Source organism: Tetrahymena thermophila, assembly GCF_000189635.1.
Source record: "Tetrahymena thermophila SB210 genomic scaffold scf_8254716, whole genome shotgun sequence".
Lineage (NCBI taxonomy): Eukaryota > Ciliophora > Oligohymenophorea > Hymenostomatida > Tetrahymenidae > Tetrahymena > Tetrahymena thermophila.
The window spans coordinates 705,417-730,765 of NW_002476481.1; the positions used below are offsets into that span (position 1 = coordinate 705,417).

Below are 25,349 nucleotides of genomic sequence, written 5' to 3' on the forward strand. Positions count from 1 at the left end.
AAACTAACGATATTTATCTTTATTAAAAGTATTTTTTTAATTAATAAATTCATTTATTATTTAACCTAAAATAAAAAAAATTCAAATTGGAATTCTTTTTCTAAAATTAAATGAATTTCTTAATGATTATTACAAATTAAGTGTTGATTGATATTCAAATATTTTTTCTAATTTTAATAGATATAAAAAATATTTAACTAAAATACAATAAAATTATTTGTGTGAAAAATTATTTAATCAATGATTTTTTGAGATTTTAGAGATGACTCCTGTAGTCAAACTGTTGAAAATTCCCATAACTGCGAAAATACCTCCAACAATTGCAAAGATCTAATTTTTAATCAATCAAAAATTTGATTAAAATTAATTTTCAAAATATTAAAATCAATTAATTACTTAGACTAAGAAATGGTAGAAGCTCTTAGATTTTGTGCTGTAATAAACATTAATAGGAGAGATTTCATATCTAAAGAAAATAGTGGGTATTTCAGTGCTTGACTTAGGCTATTTATGTATAAATAAATAATATTAATTAGCTTTAATAAGCAATAGCAAAGTAGTTATTTAAAAATATTGATTTCGAGTGGATATTAAAACTTTTTAAACGAGCTCATTATTTGATTAAATTAAATTTTATATTAAATAAATAAATAATTAATTAATTACAGTGTGAGTACTGTACATAGCATATTTATATCTGCTAACAGACATATGCAGTTTGTTACTATCATAACGACATGGGAGAATTTTCAGGTAGTTATCATAGTCGTTCTTGCCAGGATTAATATATTTTGTATCGTCATGAGGATAATCATTGGTATTAGTTTCTTAAAATAAAGTTCTGCCCATGATCCTAATTTATTAATTTTCATACGTGTAAGAATTTGGCTTATTCTTAATAAATATTTCAAAAGCTTGAAATATAGATTTTACTTGAAGATTGTTGCCATATGATTAGTGTTTTCTCCAAATCCAAGATGATTAATCTTGTAATTTAAATTTATTTTGCTGTAGGTATCAGGTTTGGTGCTTGCAATTCTGTTCATGACATCCATCTTTGCATGGTAGCTGATGTGGAAGTTACCAGGAACTTTTTTAAGATTGATGTAACCATTAATTCTGCAACCTTCTTCATTATTAACTGCATCTATAGCTTCATCAATTTCTTGGGAGCTACCTCTATAGTTAGGATTACCATCACCAAAACCCTATTAAATTAGTTATTAAATATTAATCATAAAGGCTCCTTTTTTAATAATTTTATGAATTCATTCTATGATTTATTCAGCATTATTTTATAACTTTTAAAAGATTAAACTATGAATCTTGCTAGCTTTTTAATAAATTTTGTTTTTAGAAGCTCAAATTTTTTACGCTTTCAAGTTCAGTACCATCCTTAAGGACTCTTATTTTTTTAATTGTGTCTGTGTAGTCAAGGGTGTGATTTCCTACTTCATCTTGCAAGTCCAAAGCAAGTACTAATTTATAAAGTTAAAAAATATTTTAGGACATTTCATATATCTTAAATTCAATAAATACAAGTGCAAGGAGATCCGTATATATGTAGGTCAATATTTGCTTTAACCGATTCTACTTCTAATTACTAAACTCTCATTTTATATATCATTTAATCTGTCCTATAATCCTTTAACTCATTCCAGAATAAAATGAATCCAACCTATTTATTTTTAATATAAAAAAATATTTAGCAAATTAGATTTAAATTGTTTAATTAATGAATAAATTTGTGTTACGACAAAAGCTATGATGGAGTAAACACCTCCTGTAGCAGTAGAAGTGTCAATATCCTAATTAACTTTCTAGAAAAAGTCTAATCCTCTCATTTCTATACCAACTATTTATAAACCAACTAACTTTTTTAGATTTTACTTTTTTAAAGCTAAAAGTTAAGATTTAATTAATATTTATTAATTTGATTGTTTAACAATAATAAGAAATTGTTATTAGTTCTTTACACAAAAATATCTTAAATAAAATAACTAATTAATTAATTATCTTTCAAAAATCAATAAATTCTTAGAATTATTCTATCAGTTTAGTCATTTTAAAATAGCTAAATTCATTTTTATAAAAATTAATATTTTTTACTTTTTTATTTTGGACATTAAATAATAAATTCAAAAAAATTTTTATATTCAAAAATTAATTAATCTAAATTTCTATTGAAAAACTATTTATTTAGGTTTACTATAATTTATTTTAATTTAACCATTAAAATTATAAATTATTTTTTTAATTACAAAAAAATCAGCCAAATTTAATGTTAAATAAAGAAATCTATATACTTACTTCATCAGCCTACTAAGAAAGAGTGTTTAGTTTTAGAGGAAATAATGTCATAAATGAGTGTTCAAGAATAATTAAAAAATTTATTTAATTAATTAAAAAATCTTAAATTTAATTGATTTCTAAGATATTAATAAATTATTCCATTTAAAAAAGTGTTTTATATAAAAAATATTATGATAAATATATTTTTCTTGCATAATTTTTTTAATATAAATCAAATTACGAATTTTATTTTAAATTAAAATTTATATTCATTTGTTTTAAATTTTTAAATTTAACATAAATAATTTAATGTTACTTTAGAATACTTAATTTTTTTCTAATTTTTGTAATTTTATAGATTTAAATAAGTTATTTTTTTAATGATTTGCATATTTTTTATATTTTTTGCCTAAAAATATTAACTCCTTTCATAAAATTAGTCTTCATGATTGAAGAATTCTTTTATTATATTTAAAGCCAAATAAATTAACAAATAATTGTAAATTAAATAGCTTTAAATTTAAAAATAAAATATTATGAAAGATGCTATTTAATTTAATTTTTTTGTTTATCTTTAATAATTGAAAAATTTTTTTATTCTTATTGAATCCTATTAAAAAATAATCGAAGAATAGATACCTTGATTTTGAATCTAGATATAAAATATTTATAGAATTTTATGAATAAAATTAAAAAGTTAATTTAATTAAAATATAAATATTTACAATGATTTTTAATAATTTTTAAAATAAGTCAATTAATTGTTTTATTTAATTATATTAATTAATAAATTAATTTTTGTCAAATGTTTTATTGATTGCTTGTTTATTTTAATTAGTTTTCATCATTTCCATTCATTTCTCCTGATACCTAAAATAGTTGCTGCATAAATCTCTTTTTTTTATCTTCGAAAGAAAGCTATATATATATATATATATATATGTAAAATACATAAAATAAGTTTTGAAATATTTTTATTTTTTAATTAAATACTTTTTTATCTGAAGCTATATTTGAAAGCTGTTTATGAATCTTTTCATGAACACTATTGTATTCGGCGAACTTATTGAAATATTTTAAATTAATCATTATTATATATGTTATTTTTTTAATTTCTTTTTTATAGGTTTTAATTTTTATTTTTTTTGTGTGTTTTTTAGCTAATTTTCATTCAGAAATTAATAATATTTAATAAATATTTTACTCTTAGGCTTGTTTTTGCATCATTTTCAAATATATTTTAAACGGAAGAGTTCACGGAAGTAACTACATTCTTTACAAATGTTTCAATATCATTTGTGAATCTAATTTTAAAGAATAAATTTTCAACGAATTTAATTCAAAAGATGAAATTTATAATTTTGTTAGAAAAGGGTTTACGCTAAAGCTGCTGATTAATTATAAGAATCTGTAATTTAATAGTATTGTATGTCAAGAAATATATTTTTTATTTCATTGATCAATGTATATACTAAATGAGTGCTTCCATATTTCCATTCTTTAAAAAGTTTCTATTTATAAAAAATTAAATAAATGATGTATACGTCTGTGTGTGATATGCGAGTGTTCAATTTTTCATTCAAACATTCAAAAATCTTTTTTTAGATTTTGGTTTATTTTTTAAATTTTTAATAATTTTGCTTTTTGAATAAGAAGTGCACTGCTTTTAATTTATTTTTTTAGTTAGTTTGTATGTTAGTAAAAAAAACATAGATTAATTACCTTTAAGTCAAGCTTTCCTGTTTCATAATCAATTAATGGATGATAAATCTGCTATTTAAATGTAATTTAAGGTGGCTCAAGTGGAAAGGTTTAAGGAAATGTCATTTCAAACTTAAATTTCCCATTTTTATACAAACCATTTCTTACAAATATGATACCATGCCACACTAATTTATTATTTGAAATTCAATTTAATAACTTGCTTGCTTTTGATAATTTTAATACCATTTATATCATCGAACTATGGAACTAGATACGTTCCTATGTGCGTTCCATAGGTTTAGACTAGCTTACTGTTTTGTATGCAAGATAAAAAAGAAACTATTATAATTTAGTACATATTTTGAAAATAATAATTCATATACTATTCAAAGAGGATTGTGTGATTTCGCAATTAGGTGTTTGTGATAGCATCAGTAAGTGAAGGGGAAAGATGCATCAAAATGTCATTCAAATTTTTTTAAAGACTGTCAGATGAACTAAGATCCATAGAAATATTCAAAAAAGCGTTTTGTTAAAGAAAAAAATGTAATAATCAAAATAAATGTGCGTATTTTGAATTAAATTGAAATTTGTGGAAGTAATAACAAATATTTATATTAATTAATACTAATTAAAAAGCAAAAAATAATTTAATATATTATTAAACCAACCATAACAACTTTCAGTAATCAGATAATAGTGTTTATATAATTATTATCATTAATATTATTCTAAGTATAGAAACACTATTTTTTAGATATGAATAAAATTAAAAAAAGATATTTTTATGTTGAAATATCTAAAATTAGCTAGTTTTAAACATAATTTTTTTCTATTATTGTTGGAATAAATTTTAAATATGCTTTAAAAAGTGTATTTTAGTGATTCTTAGTAATCTTTGTTAAATTCTATTTAGTTTAAGATATCTTATATAGAAAATTTCTTCAATAAATATAAGACAAAATCATTTAAATAAAATTAGAACTAATCATAAGAATTTGATCTGAAATAAAAAAATAATTTTATGTGGATTTTTTTCATGAAATATATTTTTTAAATAATCAATTTTATTTATTGCTAATTTTATATTAAAAATTCTTTTTAATTTTTTAGGTTTTGTTTTTAAATTAAATTTACTTTAATTAATTTTTAAATAATCTTCTAAATAATTTAAATGATGTAGATTTTTTTAAAATTTTATCTTTTTTTTATTATTAAAAAGAATTTTATTTAATATTTAAATGAATTGTAAATATGAGTGAATAACTTGTAGCAAATAATCCTAATATAATTGCCAAATTTACAATTTAATTGTTTAGATTATAAAATAGCTGTTTTAAAATAAAAATAGCCAGAGTTTATTAAATATTTGTGAATTCAAACAACTAATCAAAAAATATGATTAAAAGCAGTATAATGGTACAAAGAAATGTTTAATTCAGCTCTTTTGAGTAATCATTTTATGCTAATTATTTTTTATCTGATATTATTTTTTTAAAAGTTTTATCAAAAAAATGAAGGGGTTTTCATAGTGTTTATAATATAAAATACTGGTGAAATTAACTAATCATTTGTTATTTACTGGTTGAAATTACATTTTTGTAATTAAGCTCATTTAAATATAATAAGAGCTCCTACTTTCAAATGGTTATAATTTTTATAAGTTTTACTTAAATGCTGATAGCATATTTACAGAAATACTTTATTAATTTAAAGAAACGATAATGCATTAAGGTTTAACTAAACTTAGGGAGTAACCCTTAAAAAACAATAGAAAAATATACAGGCTGAATAATATTCACTTCCATATTTATATTAAAGGAATTGTAACATTCAAAATGTAATCTTATAAAAAAATAAAATTAATTAATTAATCAATATTAATTTTATGAAGACTAAAATAAAAAATACTAAGCTTTTTCCCTTTTGAAAGGATTTTCTTTGTCATTTAAATTACTATTTATAAATATCACGTATCTATCTATCTAACTCTTTGAAATTCTTATCCAATAAATTCAAATTCAAATTAAATACAGTCCAGCTTTGACCATATCATTTTCGAATATGTCTAAAAATAATTTTGTAGATTTTGAATAGACATGAAAAACATGTGTTAAGTAAGAAATTTCATTTTAGATGAAAAATTAAAATTAGAAACTAGAAGATATAAACGTATTATTAAAAGAAACATAGTGTGCTTGTTTTCTAAGTAAGAAAAATATAAATAGAATAGGGGTGAGGGTCTAACTATTTGACTTTCTGTCTTTATAAATTTTATTTATTTTTTAATAATTTAATAGAGTTTTAGTTAATTTTATGATTTGGTTTACAACTGAATTTTTAATTATTTGTCTGTTCTACACCTCCAAGTACCATCTTATTTTAAGATATTTTCTACAACCAAGATACTTGGCTCCTTATAGTCTGCGTAGTTATTCCATATTATTCTTGAAAATTAGTAAGATATTTTTTCTATGTGGTTTTTAAATAAACAGTGTTTATGTAAGCTAATTTAATGCTTGTTATTTTTGTGTTGATTTAAAAATAATATTAAATACAGGCCTTATTACCTTACGTGGTAATTTCATGCATCGATCGATCAATCAATCAAACAAACTAAATTAAATATATTTAGTTTTAATTTTTAATTTTGCAAGTATTTCTCCTCAGTTACCATTTAACTTATCTACTTTCTTCAGTTAATTATGCTCCAATTTATGTTACTCTTTTCAAATGTTTAAAAACGTTTAAGATATTTTGTTCATCATTAAGGTTGAAAGCAAATAAATATTTATATTTGCCAGAAAATGTTTCAGATCAGAGAGCTTTAAAGAAAATATGAAGGAAATTCATGCCAAATATATCTTTAGTTCATCATCTATAACTGCTATATTTTTCTGTGATGAGATTGAAACTTGCTTTTTAGTAATTTGAGATAACCAAAGCATCAACAAAAGTGAGAGCTGCTATGAATGTTTGTGTGATAACTGGTTTCATTTTTTGAATCAGAAGTCATCAGAAACATAGAGAAAAATAAGATTAAAGCAAAGGAACTTTTATAATTATCCAAAGAATGATCTAATGAGAGGATAAACAAAATAAGAAAAAGGGAGTACTTCATAGGATCAATTGACTATCTAAAAATCTAGAGAGATTTTATTCTATTTATTATCTAGTAACCGTGCTGCATTCTAGGTTAAAAAAATATATTATTCACCTTATAAAAATTACTTCGTCAGTGAAGTCGTCTTATCAAATAAAATTTAAATAAATATTTGGTTATATGACACCTTATAGCGATACTAAGCGTTATGTAATACATCGAGCAGTAATAATAGGAAATAGATTTAGAATGAAACAGCAGTGATAGGCCAATTCAAAATAAATGTATTCGATGAAGGCTTGAAGAGTCGCAATAAAATTTGGAAATTTCTTAATCTTAAATTTATGAGAAAAGTAAATTTAAAGAATTTTACGTGAATAACTTAAGCAAAAAATGAAGAGGAAAATCTTTGCAATGGCTATTTATAAATCGGAAAGAGATGGCTCAAATAGAATAATGAGTTAGTAAAGGGATGCTAGTAATATTTTGAAGTAAGTTAATAAGTTACTTCTAATTAAATATGATAAACTAAAAACTACATTTGTGTGGTGAAGAAGAGCTTACTTTTTACAGAATACAGAGTTTCTGAGAAAAAAGAGTGGTGGTAATTATTCCAAAAACTTAAAGCGAAATAAATGTAATCTTTTAAATTTATAATCTTATTAAGCAATGTTTTTTTGCAAATTTTCACTTAAGCAAATACGAGCTGCAGGTTTAAGTGAGTATTTGGGGCTGTTCAAATATAGAGCTTAAAGAAAGTATCATTCAAAGAGGAGTAAAAAGATTTAGATGTTTGAAAAATAAAATAAAAAAGTGTAAGGAGTAATCAATGTTTCGTTATGTGATTTTATATTTTAACTAGAAAGAATAAGTGCAAATCTATCTATTTCAAAATTTTTTAATGCATCAGGCAAAGAGACAGCACTAATTTCTAGCTGAATCTATTTTCAAAAGGCACAATCTGCCTCTTAGAATACTCGTTTTAATCTTAAAACACGATTTTCTTATTGCACTCCAAGTTTTTCTATTACAAGCAAAGCTTAATCTTTATTTGGATTTTCTGTATAATTTTATTCTTCACTGCATCTTAAATTTCTTTTTATTATTTATTTGTTTATTTGTTGTGGCAGAGAGATAGACAGACTGAGAGACAGAAAGAGAGCAACTTTTGTGCAATTGTGGAAAAAAAAACCAAAAGATAAAAAGAATATAAGAGTGATAAATATAAAAAAATTATACAACTTTACTGTAGTTTCTTTAATAGGCTTGGAATGATTGTTCATTCGTATTTAATCAAGTATTTTTTTAATTATCAATTGCTATAAAATTGTACGAATAAAACAATTCTATACTCTTACTACATAATTAAGCCTTTTTACTTAATGCATGTGTGTTTATCTGTCTATAACATTCAAAACTACTTTTTATTGTGTTTATGCTCTCACATTCCTCCTCATTATAAAATTGTACATGCAGAAGTAAATCTCAGCTATATTGTTAGTATTTGGATTTGTGAGAACTCTCCTCATATTATAGACACAAGTTTAAATAAAATAAATATTATTTATATTCTCTAAATAGCTAAGAAACAAGAAAAAACATATTAATGCATTTAAATCTCCTAGAATATATTTCCGAAAATCAACTAAAAGCAAAGTAGCATCAACAAAAGCTGTAAGTTAACAACTCATCACTTAATAGTCAACTAAATACGTTTCTCAAGTAAATCCTTCTTGCTGGGGAGGGGAAAAAAACATTGAGTATTATTATCAAAGTAATCTAGATTAGTGTCAAATTATTTATGATCTTAAGTGAAAAGGCTTGGGATTGTTGACTAAAGAAATGGAAAGAGAGATAGATGAAATGTAATTGCGAATTATCGATTGAGACAATTAGAGGAACGAGTAGGTAGAAATGTGATTGATATATTTATAAGAATATAATATGAAATTAGCTATTTAGTAATTAAATTATTGATATATTGTATGAAGAAATTTTCAAATATTTATTTATTTATTGAATGAAGAAGCGAGTGAAAGATGAGATGGGTAAAAGTGAGATAGAAAGATTAAAGTAATAAGATCGCTTCAGAAATTTATAAATAATTTAAAAAAATAATAATTAATTGATTTTAAACGCAAATAAAATCAAAGAAAAAGAAAAAAAATAAGCAAAGTAAAAGAGATTCTGATAGAAACAGATTATCGACTAAAATATTAAATAACAACACATTCATTTACTGATAAAATAGTATCATCTCCAATCCTCTAAAGTAACTTAATCAAAACATAATTTCTATAATTCTCAATAACAAAACTGCTCTTGGTCCTTCTCACACAAGAATTGGACGGATAAATCTTGTATAAAATATAAGGATCTGCCCCCTAGCTAAGTTGGAACCCACTAATAAATATACAAATAACTAATCATTATATTTAAATATCCAACTAGCTATTATTTATTTAATTCAAATACAAATTAAGTGAGTGAGTGAAAAAACAAATACAATGATATTATTTATTATTTATTTATTTATTAATTAATTGATTGATTTATTGATTTTTTCATCTACCTACCTACATACATTGCATCATACATCACAAGCAACTAACTAAAATCATATATTCAATTCTTAAATAATTACTTTTTAACTTTAAACTAGAAGAAAGACACTTTTCTCTTCCACTCATACAATAAATCAATAAATAAATAAATCAGTCATATCAAAACAACATAAATATTATAAGGAATTACTTAACTTATTTTTATAAAAACTGTATTGAAGAGATTTTTACTTACTCATTCAATTAAATACTAATTATACATAATTGACCAATCAGTTTTTTCAGAAATAAGACAATAAATATTACTACTTCCTTTTACTGTTTCTTAATTTGTAAGCTAATGATCGATAATTTAGTTATAATTTATAGATTAAGACAATTAATTGAATTTAAATTTAATGCAATTCATAATTTTATCAAATTAATACCATTTATTGACTTACAATTTTTATAGCTAATCTAATTGTTTATCATTTATTTTAAACAATATCTAATAGACCAATTAATTTGTGAACAACATAGACTCTAATCAAACTCTCCTTGTGACATATCCAAAATAGAAAGCTAAAAATCCCTCTTTAAAACACCTTAATTGAATCCTAAAGTAGCAAACAAGTATGATAAATCATAATTTAAGCTAAATACAGTAGCTTTATAACCTGCAACAGTAACAAGCAGGAGCGGGGGGTGGTCAGACAGTAGGAGGCTTGAGCTCATATTTGCAATACCCCAACGCCATGTAAACAATAAATAATCCCTCTCAATAATTTAAATTTGAATTTAATGTGACAAATATCACGAGCTAAAATCCTTCTTAACCATAGACTTAACTCGCTGCAAACATCAATACTTCCATTCCCTATACTGCGTAATACAATAAATAAATAAACTAACATAATCATTAACATTTAAGCAATCTAAAACCAAATTTAACACTTTTTTTACAATTCTACTGGTTTTTTAAGCAAAGTTTGGGTCTAAATTCAGCCAAATTCAAGCAGTGATTCTGCAATCTGAACTCCAGCTAACTTTTTTTAACTGAAAAACATATAAATATGGGTCTCCAATCTAATTTTTAAGAGTTTTTTTACTCTTTATGAGTATTTGTTAGAGAAAAGATAAAGTAAATTTAATAGTAAAGATAAGCAAAAATTAAAAATAAACCTAAATTAATTTAAATATATGGTTTTGCTAAGAAATTATAAAAAATGCAGTCAAATATTATTTACAATTTTATTACAAATTTAAGAACAAACATTTAAGTTCTAGGCTTTTCCTTTAATTTTAATTTATTAGCACTTTTCAAATATCAAAAATACAAAAACTTATTCAACTGAAATAACTACTAATACATAAATGTTTGAATAATTACAATTAATAGAATGAAATTAATTACCTGATTACTCGCTTATGCTGATTTAATTATTTTTAAAAAGGTGTTTAAATTTTTGACGTTTTCAAAACGCAAACTACTTTAACAAAAAAAAAAGGATTTCGTATTGAAATTTGCTCAATTTAAGAGAATTTATTTTACATGAATCTAACTTACTTAAATTTTATTATTATAATCGCTTCGTGTCTTGATAAAGAAAACATTATATCCTCAAAATAAATCAAATTCAAGTATTTTTATTGGGAAAATTGAAATTAAAATAATAAGCGATTCTACCTGAATATAAGATTTATATTGAAACGCAAAGTGTTCAATTTATTTATATTTTTATAGAATAATTTATGATGCTATCTGCTGATATAGAATATAAATGATTTAAAACGGAGTATTTTTTGTGCTCTCATTTAAATAAATAAAAAAATGAAGAACTTTTCCTGTTTTCATAAAATAATAAGCAAGATAAATAAAGAAAACTTATATCAAGCATCTATATAAAATATTAAAAATTTTTAAACAAAAAATAAAAATCTATTAACTTTATTGAAAAATGAGGTATGCTTTCTAATAATTCATCACTCCTAACAATTAAATAAATTTAAAAAAAGCTATATAAAATCTCTTAATAATAACTTTAGAGAGTAAATAAATTTAAATTGATTCTTTATCTTTTACCTTTCACATAATCAAATTTTTCTTTTATTATTTACTATATTAGTAAGTAAATGCTTGTTTACACTCTTTTAGTAGGATCTGAGATAAAAATTTTTATGAGAGAAGACTTAAATTTTTCATAATTCCAGCTTGATTTGTCTCTCTCTCTCTTTTTTATTCCCACTATAGCATAGTTTATTTGTCCCCACATACTTTCTTACAGTTTTAGAAAAAACTTACATATTTTGCAAATAAAATAACTCCTAGGATAAAGAGCAAAAGTGAGTATAACATTTGATTATTATACATTTTTATACCACTACGATAAATATAATGTGTTAACTTGATCTTCGTTGCCAAATAAATAATAAGAAAAAATAAAAAATGCAGCCAGACTGAGAGACATTTAACCAGTAAATAGAAAATAGGAAGTTTTAATAATTGATTATATTTTACAATTTTAAAAATAATAAGTTAATGGTGCAAAAAAGCTTTATAAAAGCAAACAATGATGACGCTCTAACTATATCAGATTAGAAGAATCAAAATATTTCTTCACAATGCTTATTCATTGAATTTGCTTTGCACTATTTTAATTTATATTGAATCAATAGATTTTTATAGAGGATTAATACTTTTAAAAATTTGTCTATTTTTTAAAAATTACAATAATTATTTATTGGAATAGTAAATCGTTTAGATTCATTCAGCAGCTTAAAAATTCTCAAAGCAACTTAGAGTAAAAGAAATATTCGTTTTTTTGAATCCAAAACAAAAAAATGTTAGTTTTACACAATAAATCAAGCTCTAATCCCAGCTAATAAGTTGATATGATATATTTAGATTTAAACTAATAGGATCGCTTACTTAATATTTGAATTGAGTATTTAAAGTCAAAAACTTTAAAACGCTCTCTCTCTCTTTGCACAAAAATTGTTAGATGGATGAATGTACTTGCTCTCAAAAATTATAAAAAATCTATAATTTTAATATTTATTTTTTTTAAATTTTTAATTCAAGAAATAAGAAAAAGCTAAATAAATTTAATTAATTTTTTAATGAAATTTCAAAGATAAAAAAATTCATATCAGATTTTTTTCTATTTACATTTAAATTTTATAGATACAAATTTTTTTGCTTGATAAGTCTTTGATTTTTAAAAAGTGTCTCAGAAAATAGAACCGATATTATTAAAACTCAATAAACTTTATAAAAAAAGCCATCATCAATATAAATTTTTCATGTTTCCCACCAGCCTTATTGCTAAAATTTACGTTTTTCAACTAAGATAAAGGATTATCTTAAATTAAAAGAATCAACCCAAATAATCAAACACAATATTTTAATTCTGACATTTATATAATAATTTTTTATGTTAATTATATAGAAGTACTACAATGTTCAATATGCCTACATTCTCATAGAGTTATGTTGATCCCTCTTCAATGTTCACTTAAATGCAAATGCCTTCATAATACTTAGTTACTCCTATGAATGTCTCTTTACCACTATAATAACAATAATAATAGCTCCAGTAACAATAATTATTTTAGTAGTAATACCAAAATTCTTTGGCCACACCTAATGGAATTACAGCTGTGAATCCCAGTTCCACTTTATAATATTCAGGTATATCACCTGCAACAACTTAGTATATGAATGCTTATGGGTTCAATTTACCTGCATCACAAACTGCTTAATTGTAATTACTAAACCAATAAAATTAATAAGCATAGCAATAGCAGTAAGCTTAGCAACAATAAACACAAGCTTTCAACTAACTATTTAATAAACAGTAGTAGTAAATGAGTTAATTTGGTATGACTCAAGCTACACCTGCTGCCTAATCTTAAATGAATGGATTTCCTTATGCAAACAATGGATAAACTTCAAATGCATCTCAACTTCTAATGCAAAATCCAACCCAATTAAATTAAGTTAATTTTAGTTAAATAAATGGAAATAATTTAATTACTGATCAATATAATATGACTTAAGGCTTGAACTCTCTTTAAAATAACAACAACAATAACAATAATAACATTATGACATAGCTTGGAATCAACAACTAATAAATTTAAGCCACGCCTTAAATGTTAACCAATGCCTAAACAGCAGCAGCTATGGTAAACTACTAAAACCGCTTGCAACAAATAGAGTAAAATAATAACTTGAATATGATTTAATAGGATTTAAAATAAAATTTGATGAATGCTAATCTTCAAGCTAAGCAAATTTCTAATGACAGTTCTAGTAACCCTTAAGCAATACTCTAATAACAATAATAGTTTTAATAACATATTTAACTCTAACGTTAGTAACTGCTTAATTAAAACGTTGTTGATGTTAGCAGTGAAGATAACCAATGTTCAAATTAATTAAACATCACACCTAATAATGTAAATCAATAAAAGAATAATGAAGCAACTTTCAATAGACTACTTAAAAATCAGAAAAAAGAAAATGTAAACGCAGCAGATTCTGCAAATATCTAAGAAAATAATTTTAAAGCTAACCGCTCTTAACCTAACGAAATAGTGATAGATGATGAGTCAAATCATATGACAGATGAAAATATGCAAAAATAGTAGGATTACTTCAAACAACTGATTACTGAATAGGCATAATAATAAAGAATCCAACAATCTAACTCTAAGAAACAAAACTTAATTGAGTTAAAAATTAGAAAAAATGATTTGCAAAATTTGAATAGTAATTCAAATAGTTAGTAATTTACCTAATCTAACAGTAAATAGCTAAGCTAGTTCAACAACAAAAATAAATCTACTAACAGCAGTAAATATAATCCAATGAGAGTAGAAAGAGAAAACTCTAGTTAAAGCAGTTAAAATATTTCTTTACTGAAATAATCTAAGAGAATTTCTAAAGAAAAGTAAACTTCATCAAATAATCTAGAAAATAACTTAACAAAAAATAGCATCAATACAACAAATACCAATAATATCACCTAATTGAAGCTTGTTCCTGTTAAATAATCAGAATTTTTAGAATAGGAAACTCTTAAAAATAAAGCTATCAAGCAGTAATACGAGCTTTTCAGATAGGAATCTTCTTAGTCTCAAGGAAGAAGTACAAATAACACATACCAAAATGGCAACCACGTGTAATCATAATACTCAAAGCTTTCTAAAAAAGACTAAAATTTAGATGAGGAATACAGTGATGAGATTAGAAACCAAAAGATGGTCAGACAATCAAAAAGAATTTAAGATAAATCAAAGAATGTAAATAAGATTTATAAACGAATTAATTCATATTTTAATTATTTATTAAATATCAAAAATCTATAGGATGATAGCAATGGTAACTCTAACCAAGAAATGATCTTAAATAATTCTCCTTAAACCACTCCTTAGGTTAATATGTCTTCTTAAAATTAACAATCATCAAATCAGCAATAGAGCTCGAAAGAAGGAACAAGCAACTAGCTAGATGAAAAGAAATCTAACAAGACTAAAAAAGAAATTCCTTTACCTTTAATTTGCAAGAAGTGCTCCAACAAGTGCACAAAAGGGGTAAAATATTAATTAATTTCAAATAACAATTAAATCTTATTGAAGCAATAAAAATTGACATAATATTTTTTTTAAATAGTAATTCCTAAGTGAGAAACAAATATGCAGAAAATGCGATGCAATTTTGGCGTAAAAAATTTACTTTAAATATTATAAACATCATTTTAAATTTTGAAAATTAAAAATAGACGTGAGAAGAAGGAAGCTCAAGCACCACCTAAAGCTTTTAATGTTAACGATTTCTGGGCTTTGAAGCTACAAAAAAATAAAATATCAATTGGTCATCAGTACTAAGCTGATGTTCCTCCTTATTAACTTCATGAAACAAGTAATTTATATCAAATTTTTAAAAAATGCAACAATTAAAATTTTCTTATACAAATTAGCTTATAGAGAATTAAACAAAGATATGCTAATAAACAGAACTGAACATTTCTAAACTATCATGAACAACAGAGTTTACCAAGGATCTATTGACAGTCCTAAGTGTAAATTTAATAATTTTAATAAATTTGTAAGTAACAATTCAAATCAAATTAGACACCATAATTTATGAAAAAATTTGCAAGCAAATTGACAAATTCACTTTTTCTGACATGAATATGCTCTTGCAGAGATACAGTTTTAATTTGGATGAAGTTCTAGATAAATTAAATATGAAAGACGAAAATCTTGCCGAAATCATTAGATGTAAATAAATCTTATTCTTAATTATTTCAAATTAAATGATTTCTAATTTAAAATAAAGAATTATCTAATTACAAGAGCAACACAAGAATGACTAGACAATAAATGCAGAAAAAATTCTAATATTGATTATAATAGAAATAATTCTTTAAATATGAAATAAATAAATAAACAAACAAATAAACCAAACACACTTCAGAAAAACAAAACCTTTTTTAATTTGATAGAATTTAATCACAAATCTTAGTTAAATGAGAAGGGAATAAAAATAAAACAAATTGTAAAATATTAATTTCAAATTTATATTAAATAACCAAATAACTTCATAATTCCAATTTATTTATTTATACATAAATAAATAAATTGGCTAAAGAATTTACTCAAAGATAATAAATACATTAAAATATAAAAACATATTTTCCTAACTTTTTTGTATCTAATACAAACAACAAAACAAAAAAATAAATAAATAAAATATAAAACTTCCAATCATTCTATAAATGAGACCACAATCATTTTAATCTTATTAAATTAACTTTAAACGTATTTATTTATATTCATCATAATCATATATCATTAGTAACTTAATCAAAATATTTTGTACTTCACTTCTAATATTTATTTTTAACTTAAACATAAAAAATCACTTTTCCAATTTAATTTATTTCAAAATATTTAGAAATACTTTTCTGATAATTTACTTTAAATTTTTGCTACTTTTTTAACATTTTTTATGTATAATAAAACAATAAAGTGTGAATATTATTTTTTACATTTTACTATTTTAAATTTTCACTTAAACTTCTAAAATTATTTGAATTTATTAGAGTAGTTTAAATAATATTTAAAAAATTTTTAAATAGATTTTGAAAAATATTTAAAATATTTTTTACCTATTTAGTATATAATTTTTATTTTTTAATTGTTAAATATGATTGAAATCAAATATAGCTTACTATCAATTTTAAATAATAAAAAACAGCTTAAAATGGAATACATTGTTATTCAAATCATATTACTCAAATTTAACATTTTTTGTAAATTATTTCCATAAAAAGTTGATTCGGTTTTCATATTTTTATAATCTTAAATTAGTTTTAAACAAGTGATAAGGATTTATATTTCTTTTCAGTTCAAATTTCTTGAAAAAACAATTTATTTTTGAATTTGAAATTATCAAAGTTCAAAAAATAAAAATAGTAAAAAGCTAATTTTTAAAAAAATAAATAAATTTAAATTGGAACAAATTTAAAAATGAATGAATAAATAAATAAATTAATTAACAATTAATCGTTATTAATGCAAAAATAATTTAAAACTACAATTAAAGATAGATCTGAAATTGAAACTTTTATTGTAAATGAAGAAAAGAAAAAAAAGGAAAATGCAAAGAGAAATAAATTCTTCTAATATAAAACTTCAGTGAATATAAATATATAAATAAGAAGTTTGATAATTTGTAGATAGATTTTTTATATCTTAAATGATTTTGTAATATAGATAAAGTTGGTTTAATTAATTATTTATTTTGATTTAGTAAAGTTTTATAATAATTATGTAAAATCTGATGATTATAATATTATCAAAGCTATCTGTATGTTTGTTTATCCAACTTTTTAAAATCAATAACGAAACTAATTATAATTTTTTGATTACTTATTTTTTATTAATTAATTAACCAATTAATTTTCTTGCAAATTTTAAAATCTATTAATTTTTTAATTCAAACAATTATTTGATCAACAAATTTTTAACTCAAAAATTTTTTATATTATTAGAATCTAGTTTTTTGTTGGCAATTTAAAAGGCATCAAATGTTTTTTATTTTTATTTTTCTTTTCTACTTTGCTTTGAATTTTCTTCATCAGCGCACTCAACCAAGGAAGAAGCGATAGATGAGTTTTATTTGTTTGTTTTTATGTTAATATTGGTAATACTTTCCATGGCTTTGGTAGATTGTAGCTGTTTTTCCATAATCATTTATTCTTTTATTTCTTTTTGAATGTCTTCATACATTTAACCAGATTTCCAGATTATGGCTATCATAATTATCAAACTGACAATAACCATACTTAGCTCAAAGAAGAATAAGGTTTTATTTTGAGGAAAAGCAGCATTAGCAAGCACATCCTTTATGTTTAAAAGTTAAGAACCGCAGAGAACAGCAAAAATAGAGTATAAAGTTCCCCATAAGAGAGCAGGAATAATGTATTGAGTAAATGTAATGTCAATTATACCAGAACCAAAATTAACAACAAATAATGGAACCAATATAGATCCCCTAAGAAGGTTAGAAACGAGCCAAGGATATTTCTTAACAGCTCTTTCTAAGACTATAAAATACTCATTCATTCTTAAAAATTATAAACAGAGATCCTTGAAAACATACCTTGAGAGTGAAAAGCAAACTATCTCTCCTATCACTTTAGCAAAAACAGCAAAAAATACAGCGATTGGGAAACTGAAGGTAAATCCTAGACTCATTTCAAAAATAAGGTAGGGGAAACTCAAGAAAATGAGAAGAGCTCCATAAATAATTAAGTAAAAAGATATTTCGAAGTTAAGTTGTTTTATGTTGGCGAACATGTCGATTACTCTATTTTTTATTTTGTCATCTAATGAAAAGAGGATGAAAATGCCTACCATTACAACGATTGGGAGAACTCCAAATACAAACGAGACAATTTTGCTAATCCTCTTTTGCCTCTCATCTTCTCTCTCTTGGTCTATTTTTTACTTTTACTCTTCAGCAAGTTGCTTTCTTTGCTCTTCATTTGAATATATTTCAACGCTTACATCTTGACGTAAAGACTCATCATTCTCTAAGTTCTTCATAACTTTTTTACTTTTTTACTCCTTTTCATTAATTATTTTGCAATTGCTTTCTATGATCTCGTCTTCAAACTTCTCGTATTATTCTTAGCTCATTTGTACTACTTACTATTTTAGTGTGTCTTGTTAGTTTATTTGGTGGTTTCTTCTGGTTTAGCGAAGAATGAATTTTATTTTGTAAATAAATAAATCTAAATAATATGTTTAATCAATATTTAATTTATAAGTCTTGAATTGTTTTTCGCTTTAATTTGCTTGTTTTTTTGTAAAATTCTTTATTTTAAAATTTTGGATGACCTTTTAACTTTACGAATTTTAAAGGAGAGTTAAGATTTTCTTAACTCCTCTTTAATCTTTTATACACTTTAACTAATTTAGGCCTGTAGAAGTCTAATAAACTATAAAAGTAGTCAATTATTAATGAAATATTTAAAATTTACTCAACTTTAAAGAAGCTGATTTACTAATAATTTAGCAAAATCTCAACATGAATATTTTATAATACTTTACTAATTCAATTGACAATTCATTTCTAAAAATTTTTTTATTAGTTTCTAAAGAATTATCGTCTTGTGGTCTAATTATTTTCTTTATCAGACAGACTAAGCACTCAAAATATTTTTAATTGTAAAAATTTCTTTGCTCTTGTAAAGTGGAAAAATTATTAAAAATCAATCAACTAATCCTGAGTGATTTAATAATATTATCCTTGATCGAATTTATTATTTTCAAAGCAAAATATCTCAAAATTTTTAATTTAAAAAATTTGTATGGTAGAAAGTTAAGTAATCTGATATAAGAATTTATTATACAAATACTAGACATCGATTAAATTGTAACAAATCTTCTATTACCTGAATTGATAAATGTAAGCTTTTTGAAAAAAAAATACATTTACTTACATTAGAACGAAATGAGCAAAGCTTTTAAAAGTAAATAGCAAAACTATGTAAAATAAAAAAATTAATTTTTCTTCATATTGAATATTAATAATTTAAATTTATTTCTACAAAAAAAATAGGATGAATTTATTAGTAATACTCCATTCTTTTGTTATTTTTGTTGAAATATTAATTTATCTATCTAAATACTTTAAATTTAGCTTAACTAAAATTATATCTACCTAAATTAATAATTAATATCCAATGATTTTTTCTAAATTTAAATAAGTAAGCATATTATTTTGTATAAATATTTAATCTTTCATTTTCTAGATAGAACTGATGTAAAAAGGGAGATGAACAAAAAATTAAATTAAATTAAAATATGAAATGTGTATTAAAATTTATAAAAAACTAAGAAAGCTAAAGTTAAACAGATCAATTTGATTTTCTCCATTTTTATTTTTAAGGTTATCTTTTTATTTAAAAAATAAAAATTAAATTGATTTTTTAATTTTATTTAGATAAATTAAAAAATATAAATTTTATAATAGAAAAAAAAAATTACTTGTAAGTGTTTTTTGAGATTATGGCCTTTATTTAAATTTAATTAAATTTTCATGTTTAATTTTTGTTTTTTATTGATATTTGCATTAAAAGTTTCTAGAAAAAAAAATCTTTTAAATCTTCATAAAAGCAATTTTAAAGAAGAAAGATAGTTAGATAGATAGATATATTAAACAAACATAGTGTTACAAATACATATAAAAACAGTTTATTATTTAGCAATAAAATGAATAGATTATTTAATTGTGCTAGAAAAGTAAAAGAATAAGCATAGAGATATAAAAGAGATATTTTCCAAAAGCCTAAAAGAGGTACAGCCTAAGAAAAGGTTTACAATGAAGAGAGAAACTTTAATATTTTGGCAAGAAGATAAGTCGAAAAGATGAGAGATAACATTGCTAAAAATACTCCTAAAATTGTAGCAGGTTTGCTTTTAGGATCTTCTTTGCCTTAGTTATACTTCTACTATCAAAGCATGTGGTTGGAATATACTGATTCTAGATATTATGAAAATATTAAGAAGAGTCTTGATTACTTCAATATGAAAAATGCATTCTTTTGTGCATCAATTTGCGGATTGTAAGTAGTTAAATATTGCGATATTAAAGCTACAAAAAGAGCTCTTCCCCCTAGAGGTAATGTCTTTATGTGGCTTTTGATGCCTATTGGGTTCAGTTTCGCAACCTTATCCTTCTGGGATGTAATCGATAAGAAAATGCTTGTAGGATCTTATTTTTGTGATGCTTCTTTGCTTTTTGTTGAAACTAAGTTAGTATCAGAAGCAGTGCTTCCTTTCTGGTTTTTCAATTTAAAATACACCGCACATATATTTGATATAGTTTATTTGACTTGTATATATTTCTCAATGAAAAATTTGAGAAACTACATCGATAAAATGCCTCACAAATTTATGTAATAGTCTGAATAAAATTTAAATCCCTTAGCAGTTTTACAACAACTCAACGAATCAGAAGCACAAGTTGCCATTACAGAAAAAAAAGAAAATATAAAAACCTTACCTTCTATCTTATCACTACAAAAGAAACTTTGATAAATCTATTTATTTATTTAAATTCTTACTATAAATTAAAATATTTTTAAAAATGTTTTATTTATTTACTTGTTAGTTAGTTGTTTGTTTCGATTGCTTGCTTTTTATTTTATTAAATTTATTTATAATTGCTATAAATATTTCGTTTATAAAATCTTATCTTAAATATCCTAATTGGTTTAATCAAACATTGGTTTTTAGTAAAAAATAAATATCATTTATAAAATAAGTTTAAATTTTTAATTTAAAATTAATAGTTTTGATTACAATTTTAATAATTTCACTTAAAAAATAGGTTTTTGGTTTTATTATTTTTCTATTTGAGTAAAACCTTCTTTTAACTATTTAAATAGCTCTTAATATATTCAAATCAATGTATAATATTGTACTGTAGTTAGTTTTTTCTTATAGTTTTAAAAGCACTATTTGATTTAATAAATTATCAAAATTTTTTGTTTCATAGATAGTATAAAGGAATTAAAATATTATTACAGTTATTAGAGAAATTAACATTTTAAGTTGAATTTTTTTAAAAAATTAAAATTGCATTTTATAATTTTTGCTCTTATGGTGTATTTAACTACAACTTATATTTATCTATCAAAGTTAGCATATGGTTTCATAGTTTTGAATTTATAAAAATATTTACTATGATTTTAATGAAAGAGTGAAATTATCATTTCATGTTGAATAATTGTATTAAATTAGTGTTGTACTTAAAATTATTTTTAATGGTGTATTTGATTTAACTTTATTATAATATTTATAATTCATTGATTCTACAAATGATTTCTTAGTTAATATTAAGATATTAAAATTGTGATAGAGTTTTAATGAATGTGTGAAATTGTAATTTTTGCTTAAATTTTTTTATTAAATGTCTTTCTATCAAGTTAATCTTTGCTGAATATTTTGCATTTTTAATACATATTATTTTTTGAAATTATTTAAAAATTTAGTAGCAAGCTGATGTAAATATATTTATTTCTTTAAACTAATTTGGTTATATTATTAAAATAATGCTTTTAGTTACTAAGAATAATTTTTAATTTTAGTATAGAATAATGCAATTAACAAAATGGTTATATAAATCAGTTAGAAGAAGAAATAAATTCAAACAACTAAATTATAGTAACTTAAGTGATTAAAATAAAAAAAATTAACTTAAAATTTTATTTTACACCTTTAATAAAACAAACAATTTACTTACAAATAAAAATATGAAGACATCACAATCCAGATTTCGGAAATAGATTTAATTAGGCTAATTTGAAATTTAAATTTCAAAATTGTGATATTAAGAAAATGCGCAGAAAAAATTTTATTAATTAGAAATGATATAGCAAAAAAAATTGTAGATTTTTTATTTGGATCTAGAAAGAAAGTATCGATTGAAATATTATAAGTGATATAAATAATTTATACTAAAAATTAATCATTTCTAAAAATATAACTATAACTCTAAAAAGTATTACTGCCAAATTCTAGATCCAAAAATTGTAAATATGATTTAGGTAATATTTGTATCTTACTAAAGATCTTTTTTAGTAATCATTTTGTGTTTTATAACAGGATTAACTAAATAATAATTAAGGATACAGCCTTAACTAAAATAAAGTAAACATTTCACAATCTATTAATTTGATATCATACATTAAAGATTATATAACATTGGTCATCAGCCTTCCTGATTATGTTTAATTTTATTACTTTTTGATGAATATAATTTTGATTGAAATATCAATAATAATTTGAGGATAGTTAATTTAATAGATAAATAGATAGTATAATATCTAATTAAGGAACAAGTGACCTTTATTATTTATATAATTTTTAAAAACCAATTTAATTAAATTACATAACAAACTAACAAAAATATTAGATGAACGAGGAATTAAATAGCAACAACGGCGAAAGTCTAAGGATTTATAAAGATAACAAATAATTGGTATCTCTTCTAAGAATTTTCATTTTCGTTGACCTTTTCATGGGTGTTTTCTAAATAGTTGGAGCAGTATTGATGATAGTGCAAGCAGCTGATATTCCAAGTGATTGCTCAGATATTAATAAATTGTTTTTGCCCTATTTGTTTTCTTTCATCTCTGGATTTATATACATTTCAACTAATTTATTTGCTGTCAGAAACTGGGACAAAGCTGCCTTAAAATATAGTAATCTTTTCGCCTTCTTGTGTACTTTAGCTTTAAAAATCTTCTTTGTTGCTTACGCTGCTGCTAAGAGAAATAGAAATATGGGAATGTGTTTCTTTTACTCAGGACAAAATATTTTCTTTATTGTTGAAGGAAGCATCGAAATTTTATGTCTATTGATCACTCTCTATTTAATGTTTGCTCTCTCCGAAATGATATAAGTTAGAAGATTAACAGGAAGATTAGATTTAATGAAAATTTTGAAGAAAGTAGAGTGAAAGCAAATTATAAAAATAAATAAATTAATAAATGAACGAAATATATATTAACACACAAACAAAAATGCGCAAATATTAACTGATAATTTATTTGTATATTTATAATTTAATGTCCTTAAATTTTATTTTATTTTATTCTTCCAAATATTTGATCAAAATCATTTGATTAGTGATTCTATTGATGCGCATACTCACTTTTATAATTTATCAGTGAGCTTGCTAATCACATTAGCAACTCTTTAATCAACATCAGCTATATCTTATCTAATCACTAATCTTTAATTTATAATTTTAAATGTAAAAGAATTCTTTTAAAATATTAATGGACTTATTCTACTAAAATTTGTTTTAGTCCTTGCTTAGTCATTCAAATGATTCAGAATTATGATAAAAAAATGGATTATCGACATTAATTAAGTACTATTAAAAACATATTAATTAGCTTTAATATCAATAATCAATTTAAAACCATCTACTCTATCAGCTTAAAAATTATTATTATTACTTTTTGTATTAAGACGTTCTTTAAACACTCAAAAATTTTTGTATCTTATTGATTTATTTTATTTATTAAATATTAAATTTTTTTTTCATTTATCAAAGTATAAAATTTTGAAATTTCTTCATTTAAAACAAAATGATTTTTATTAATTTCTGCTCTTTATTTTAATTTGATATGCTCTATAAAAAATATTGAATCAATAAAAAAAATTCTTATTTTAATTCAATCTATTTTACATAAATAAATTTGGAAAATTTAAAAATATTGAGTTAATAAGAGTTTGAATTATTAATAATAAAGGAGATCGAATGTAATTAAATTGATTGATCAATAAAAAAGTCTATAAAATACATTTTGTTTGACAAACAAAAGATTGATTTGCTAATTATATTTATATGGAAAACTCTTTATAATTATTTCTAAAGTCTTAAAGAATCATACATTTTTAAATAATTTTATTCTTATATTGATTGTATAGAAGTCATACTTGACTCAAAAATCACATATAATTTTAAAAATTATAGAAGATTTATTTACAAAATTGAATGAATATCATTTAATTATCATTAAAAATTTTTAGATGTTTGACTTTGATACCATTCCCACAAAATAAAATATTCTTTGACATTTAATAATATATAAAGAATAAAGTCAATTGAAATAACAAATATATTAGCAATATTTTGCTTGGTGAGGGAATTACTTTTATATAAGAATGAACCTCTATTAAATTTATGAAAAGAAAATAATTTTGAAGCTGATATATTTATTATTCAAAATAACCTATAATTATGAAATTATGAAGAGAATTAATAAATTTACAGCCAATAAAGTTGGTAATTTAATTTCACTTATAATTTTAACAAATGAACAATAATTTTTTAATGTTTAATGTACATATCTAAATTTAATTTTATGATAAATTTAGAATATATTTTCCTTAAAAAATAGAAATTTAGGGCTTTTAAATCCATAAATAATGACAGAAATATATTTTACAGAGAGTAAAATATTTATTTGTTAAATTATATTCATTCATTTCTGAATAAATTACTGTATTTTTTTAATCATTTTTTCTAGTTTGATAACTTGCTTTTTTTTTAATTTATCAAAAAATTATTTTATTGATTTATTAAATTTATTTTACACAGTTCGGAA

The 25,349-nt window shown here is 22.3% G+C and overlaps 11 protein-coding genes across 11 annotated transcripts in view; 4 read left to right on the forward strand and 7 right to left on the reverse strand. All coding sequences in view use genetic code 6, as the record gives it.

Moving 5' to 3' along the window:
* The window catches only part of TTHERM_000103889 (transmembrane protein, putative), a gene marked incomplete at both ends in the record, with an annotated part of 261 nt that extends 208 nt beyond the window's left edge, over window positions 1-53 (reverse strand). Inside the window, one exon of the mRNA XM_012796627.1 lies at window positions 1-53. This exon is cut by the window's left edge and continues 208 nt beyond it. Coding sequence (XP_012652081.1) covers window positions 1-53 — 53 coding nt within the window.
* Window positions 54-237: 184 nt separating this feature from the next.
* TTHERM_00103890 (endoplasmic reticulum vesicle transporter) lies at window positions 238-1,844 on the reverse strand (the record flags this gene model as incomplete). Its single annotated transcript, XM_001012240.3, has 7 exons — window positions 238-330; window positions 397-504; window positions 667-853; window positions 934-1,208; window positions 1,375-1,478; window positions 1,540-1,678; window positions 1,755-1,844. 7 exons carry the CDS (start codon window positions 1,842-1,844, stop codon window positions 238-240), a joined length of 996 nt encoding a protein of 331 aa, XP_001012240.2.
* Window positions 1,845-3,093: 1,249 nt separating this feature from the next.
* Window positions 3,094-4,504, reverse strand: TTHERM_00104890 (ubiquitin-conjugating enzyme; the record flags this gene model as incomplete). The annotated part of the gene is made up of 7 exons (XM_001012241.2): window positions 3,094-3,210; window positions 3,286-3,354; window positions 3,497-3,596; window positions 3,673-3,803; window positions 4,015-4,181; window positions 4,240-4,307; window positions 4,380-4,504. 7 exons carry the CDS (start codon window positions 4,502-4,504, stop codon window positions 3,094-3,096), a joined length of 777 nt encoding a protein of 258 aa, XP_001012241.2.
* Window positions 4,505-6,123: 1,619 nt separating this feature from the next.
* TTHERM_000104937 (transmembrane protein, putative) lies at window positions 6,124-6,588 on the reverse strand (the record flags this gene model as incomplete). Its single annotated transcript, XM_012796628.1, has 1 exon — window positions 6,124-6,588. The coding sequence occupies one exon, from the start codon at window positions 6,586-6,588 to the stop codon at window positions 6,124-6,126; it is 465 nt and encodes a 154-aa protein (XP_012652082.1).
* Window positions 6,589-7,077: 489 nt separating this feature from the next.
* TTHERM_000104938 (hypothetical protein) lies at window positions 7,078-7,476 on the forward strand (the record flags this gene model as incomplete). The annotated part of the gene is made up of 1 exon (XM_012796629.1): window positions 7,078-7,476. The coding sequence occupies one exon, from the start codon at window positions 7,078-7,080 to the stop codon at window positions 7,474-7,476; it is 399 nt and encodes a 132-aa protein (XP_012652083.1).
* On the reverse strand, window positions 7,105-8,628 carry TTHERM_000104939 (transmembrane protein, putative; the record flags this gene model as incomplete). Its single annotated transcript, XM_012796630.1, has 4 exons — window positions 7,105-7,397; window positions 7,473-7,574; window positions 7,639-8,418; window positions 8,479-8,628. The coding sequence occupies 2 exons, from the start codon at window positions 8,626-8,628 to the stop codon at window positions 8,047-8,049; spliced, it is 522 nt and encodes a 173-aa protein (XP_012652084.1). The 3' UTR covers window positions 7,105-7,397; window positions 7,473-7,574; window positions 7,639-8,046.
* Window positions 8,629-8,694: 66 nt separating this feature from the next.
* Window positions 8,695-16,547, forward strand: TTHERM_00104940 (hypothetical protein). Its single transcript, XM_001012246.3, has 9 exons — window positions 8,695-9,371; window positions 10,161-10,531; window positions 13,095-14,952; window positions 15,019-15,243; window positions 15,323-15,372; window positions 15,432-15,571; window positions 15,630-15,731; window positions 15,784-15,933; window positions 15,992-16,547. The coding sequence occupies exons 2-9, from the start codon at window positions 10,281-10,283 to the stop codon at window positions 16,057-16,059; spliced, it is 2,844 nt and encodes a 947-aa protein (XP_001012246.3). The 5' UTR covers window positions 8,695-9,371; window positions 10,161-10,280; the 3' UTR covers window positions 16,060-16,547.
* On the reverse strand, window positions 11,457-11,918 carry TTHERM_00104930 (hypothetical protein; the record flags this gene model as incomplete). Its single annotated transcript, XM_001012245.1, has 2 exons — window positions 11,457-11,490; window positions 11,764-11,918. The coding sequence occupies 2 exons, from the start codon at window positions 11,916-11,918 to the stop codon at window positions 11,457-11,459; spliced, it is 189 nt and encodes a 62-aa protein (XP_001012245.1).
* A 637-nt stretch (window positions 16,548-17,184) lies between the features above and the next one.
* On the forward strand, window positions 17,185-17,784 carry TTHERM_000104959 (transmembrane protein, putative; the record flags this gene model as incomplete). The annotated part of the gene is made up of 1 exon (XM_012796631.1): window positions 17,185-17,784. The coding sequence occupies one exon, from the start codon at window positions 17,185-17,187 to the stop codon at window positions 17,782-17,784; it is 600 nt and encodes a 199-aa protein (XP_012652085.1).
* Window positions 17,785-20,436: 2,652 nt separating this feature from the next.
* Window positions 20,437-21,261, forward strand: TTHERM_00104960 (transmembrane protein, putative; the record flags this gene model as incomplete). The annotated part of the gene is made up of 1 exon (XM_001012248.1): window positions 20,437-21,261. The coding sequence occupies one exon, from the start codon at window positions 20,437-20,439 to the stop codon at window positions 21,259-21,261; it is 825 nt and encodes a 274-aa protein (XP_001012248.1).
* Window positions 21,262-23,001: 1,740 nt separating this feature from the next.
* TTHERM_000104989 (hypothetical protein) lies at window positions 23,002-23,571 on the reverse strand (the record flags this gene model as incomplete). The annotated part of the gene is made up of 1 exon (XM_012796632.1): window positions 23,002-23,571. The coding sequence occupies one exon, from the start codon at window positions 23,569-23,571 to the stop codon at window positions 23,002-23,004; it is 570 nt and encodes a 189-aa protein (XP_012652086.1).
* Window positions 23,572-25,349: the final 1,778 nt, after the last annotated feature.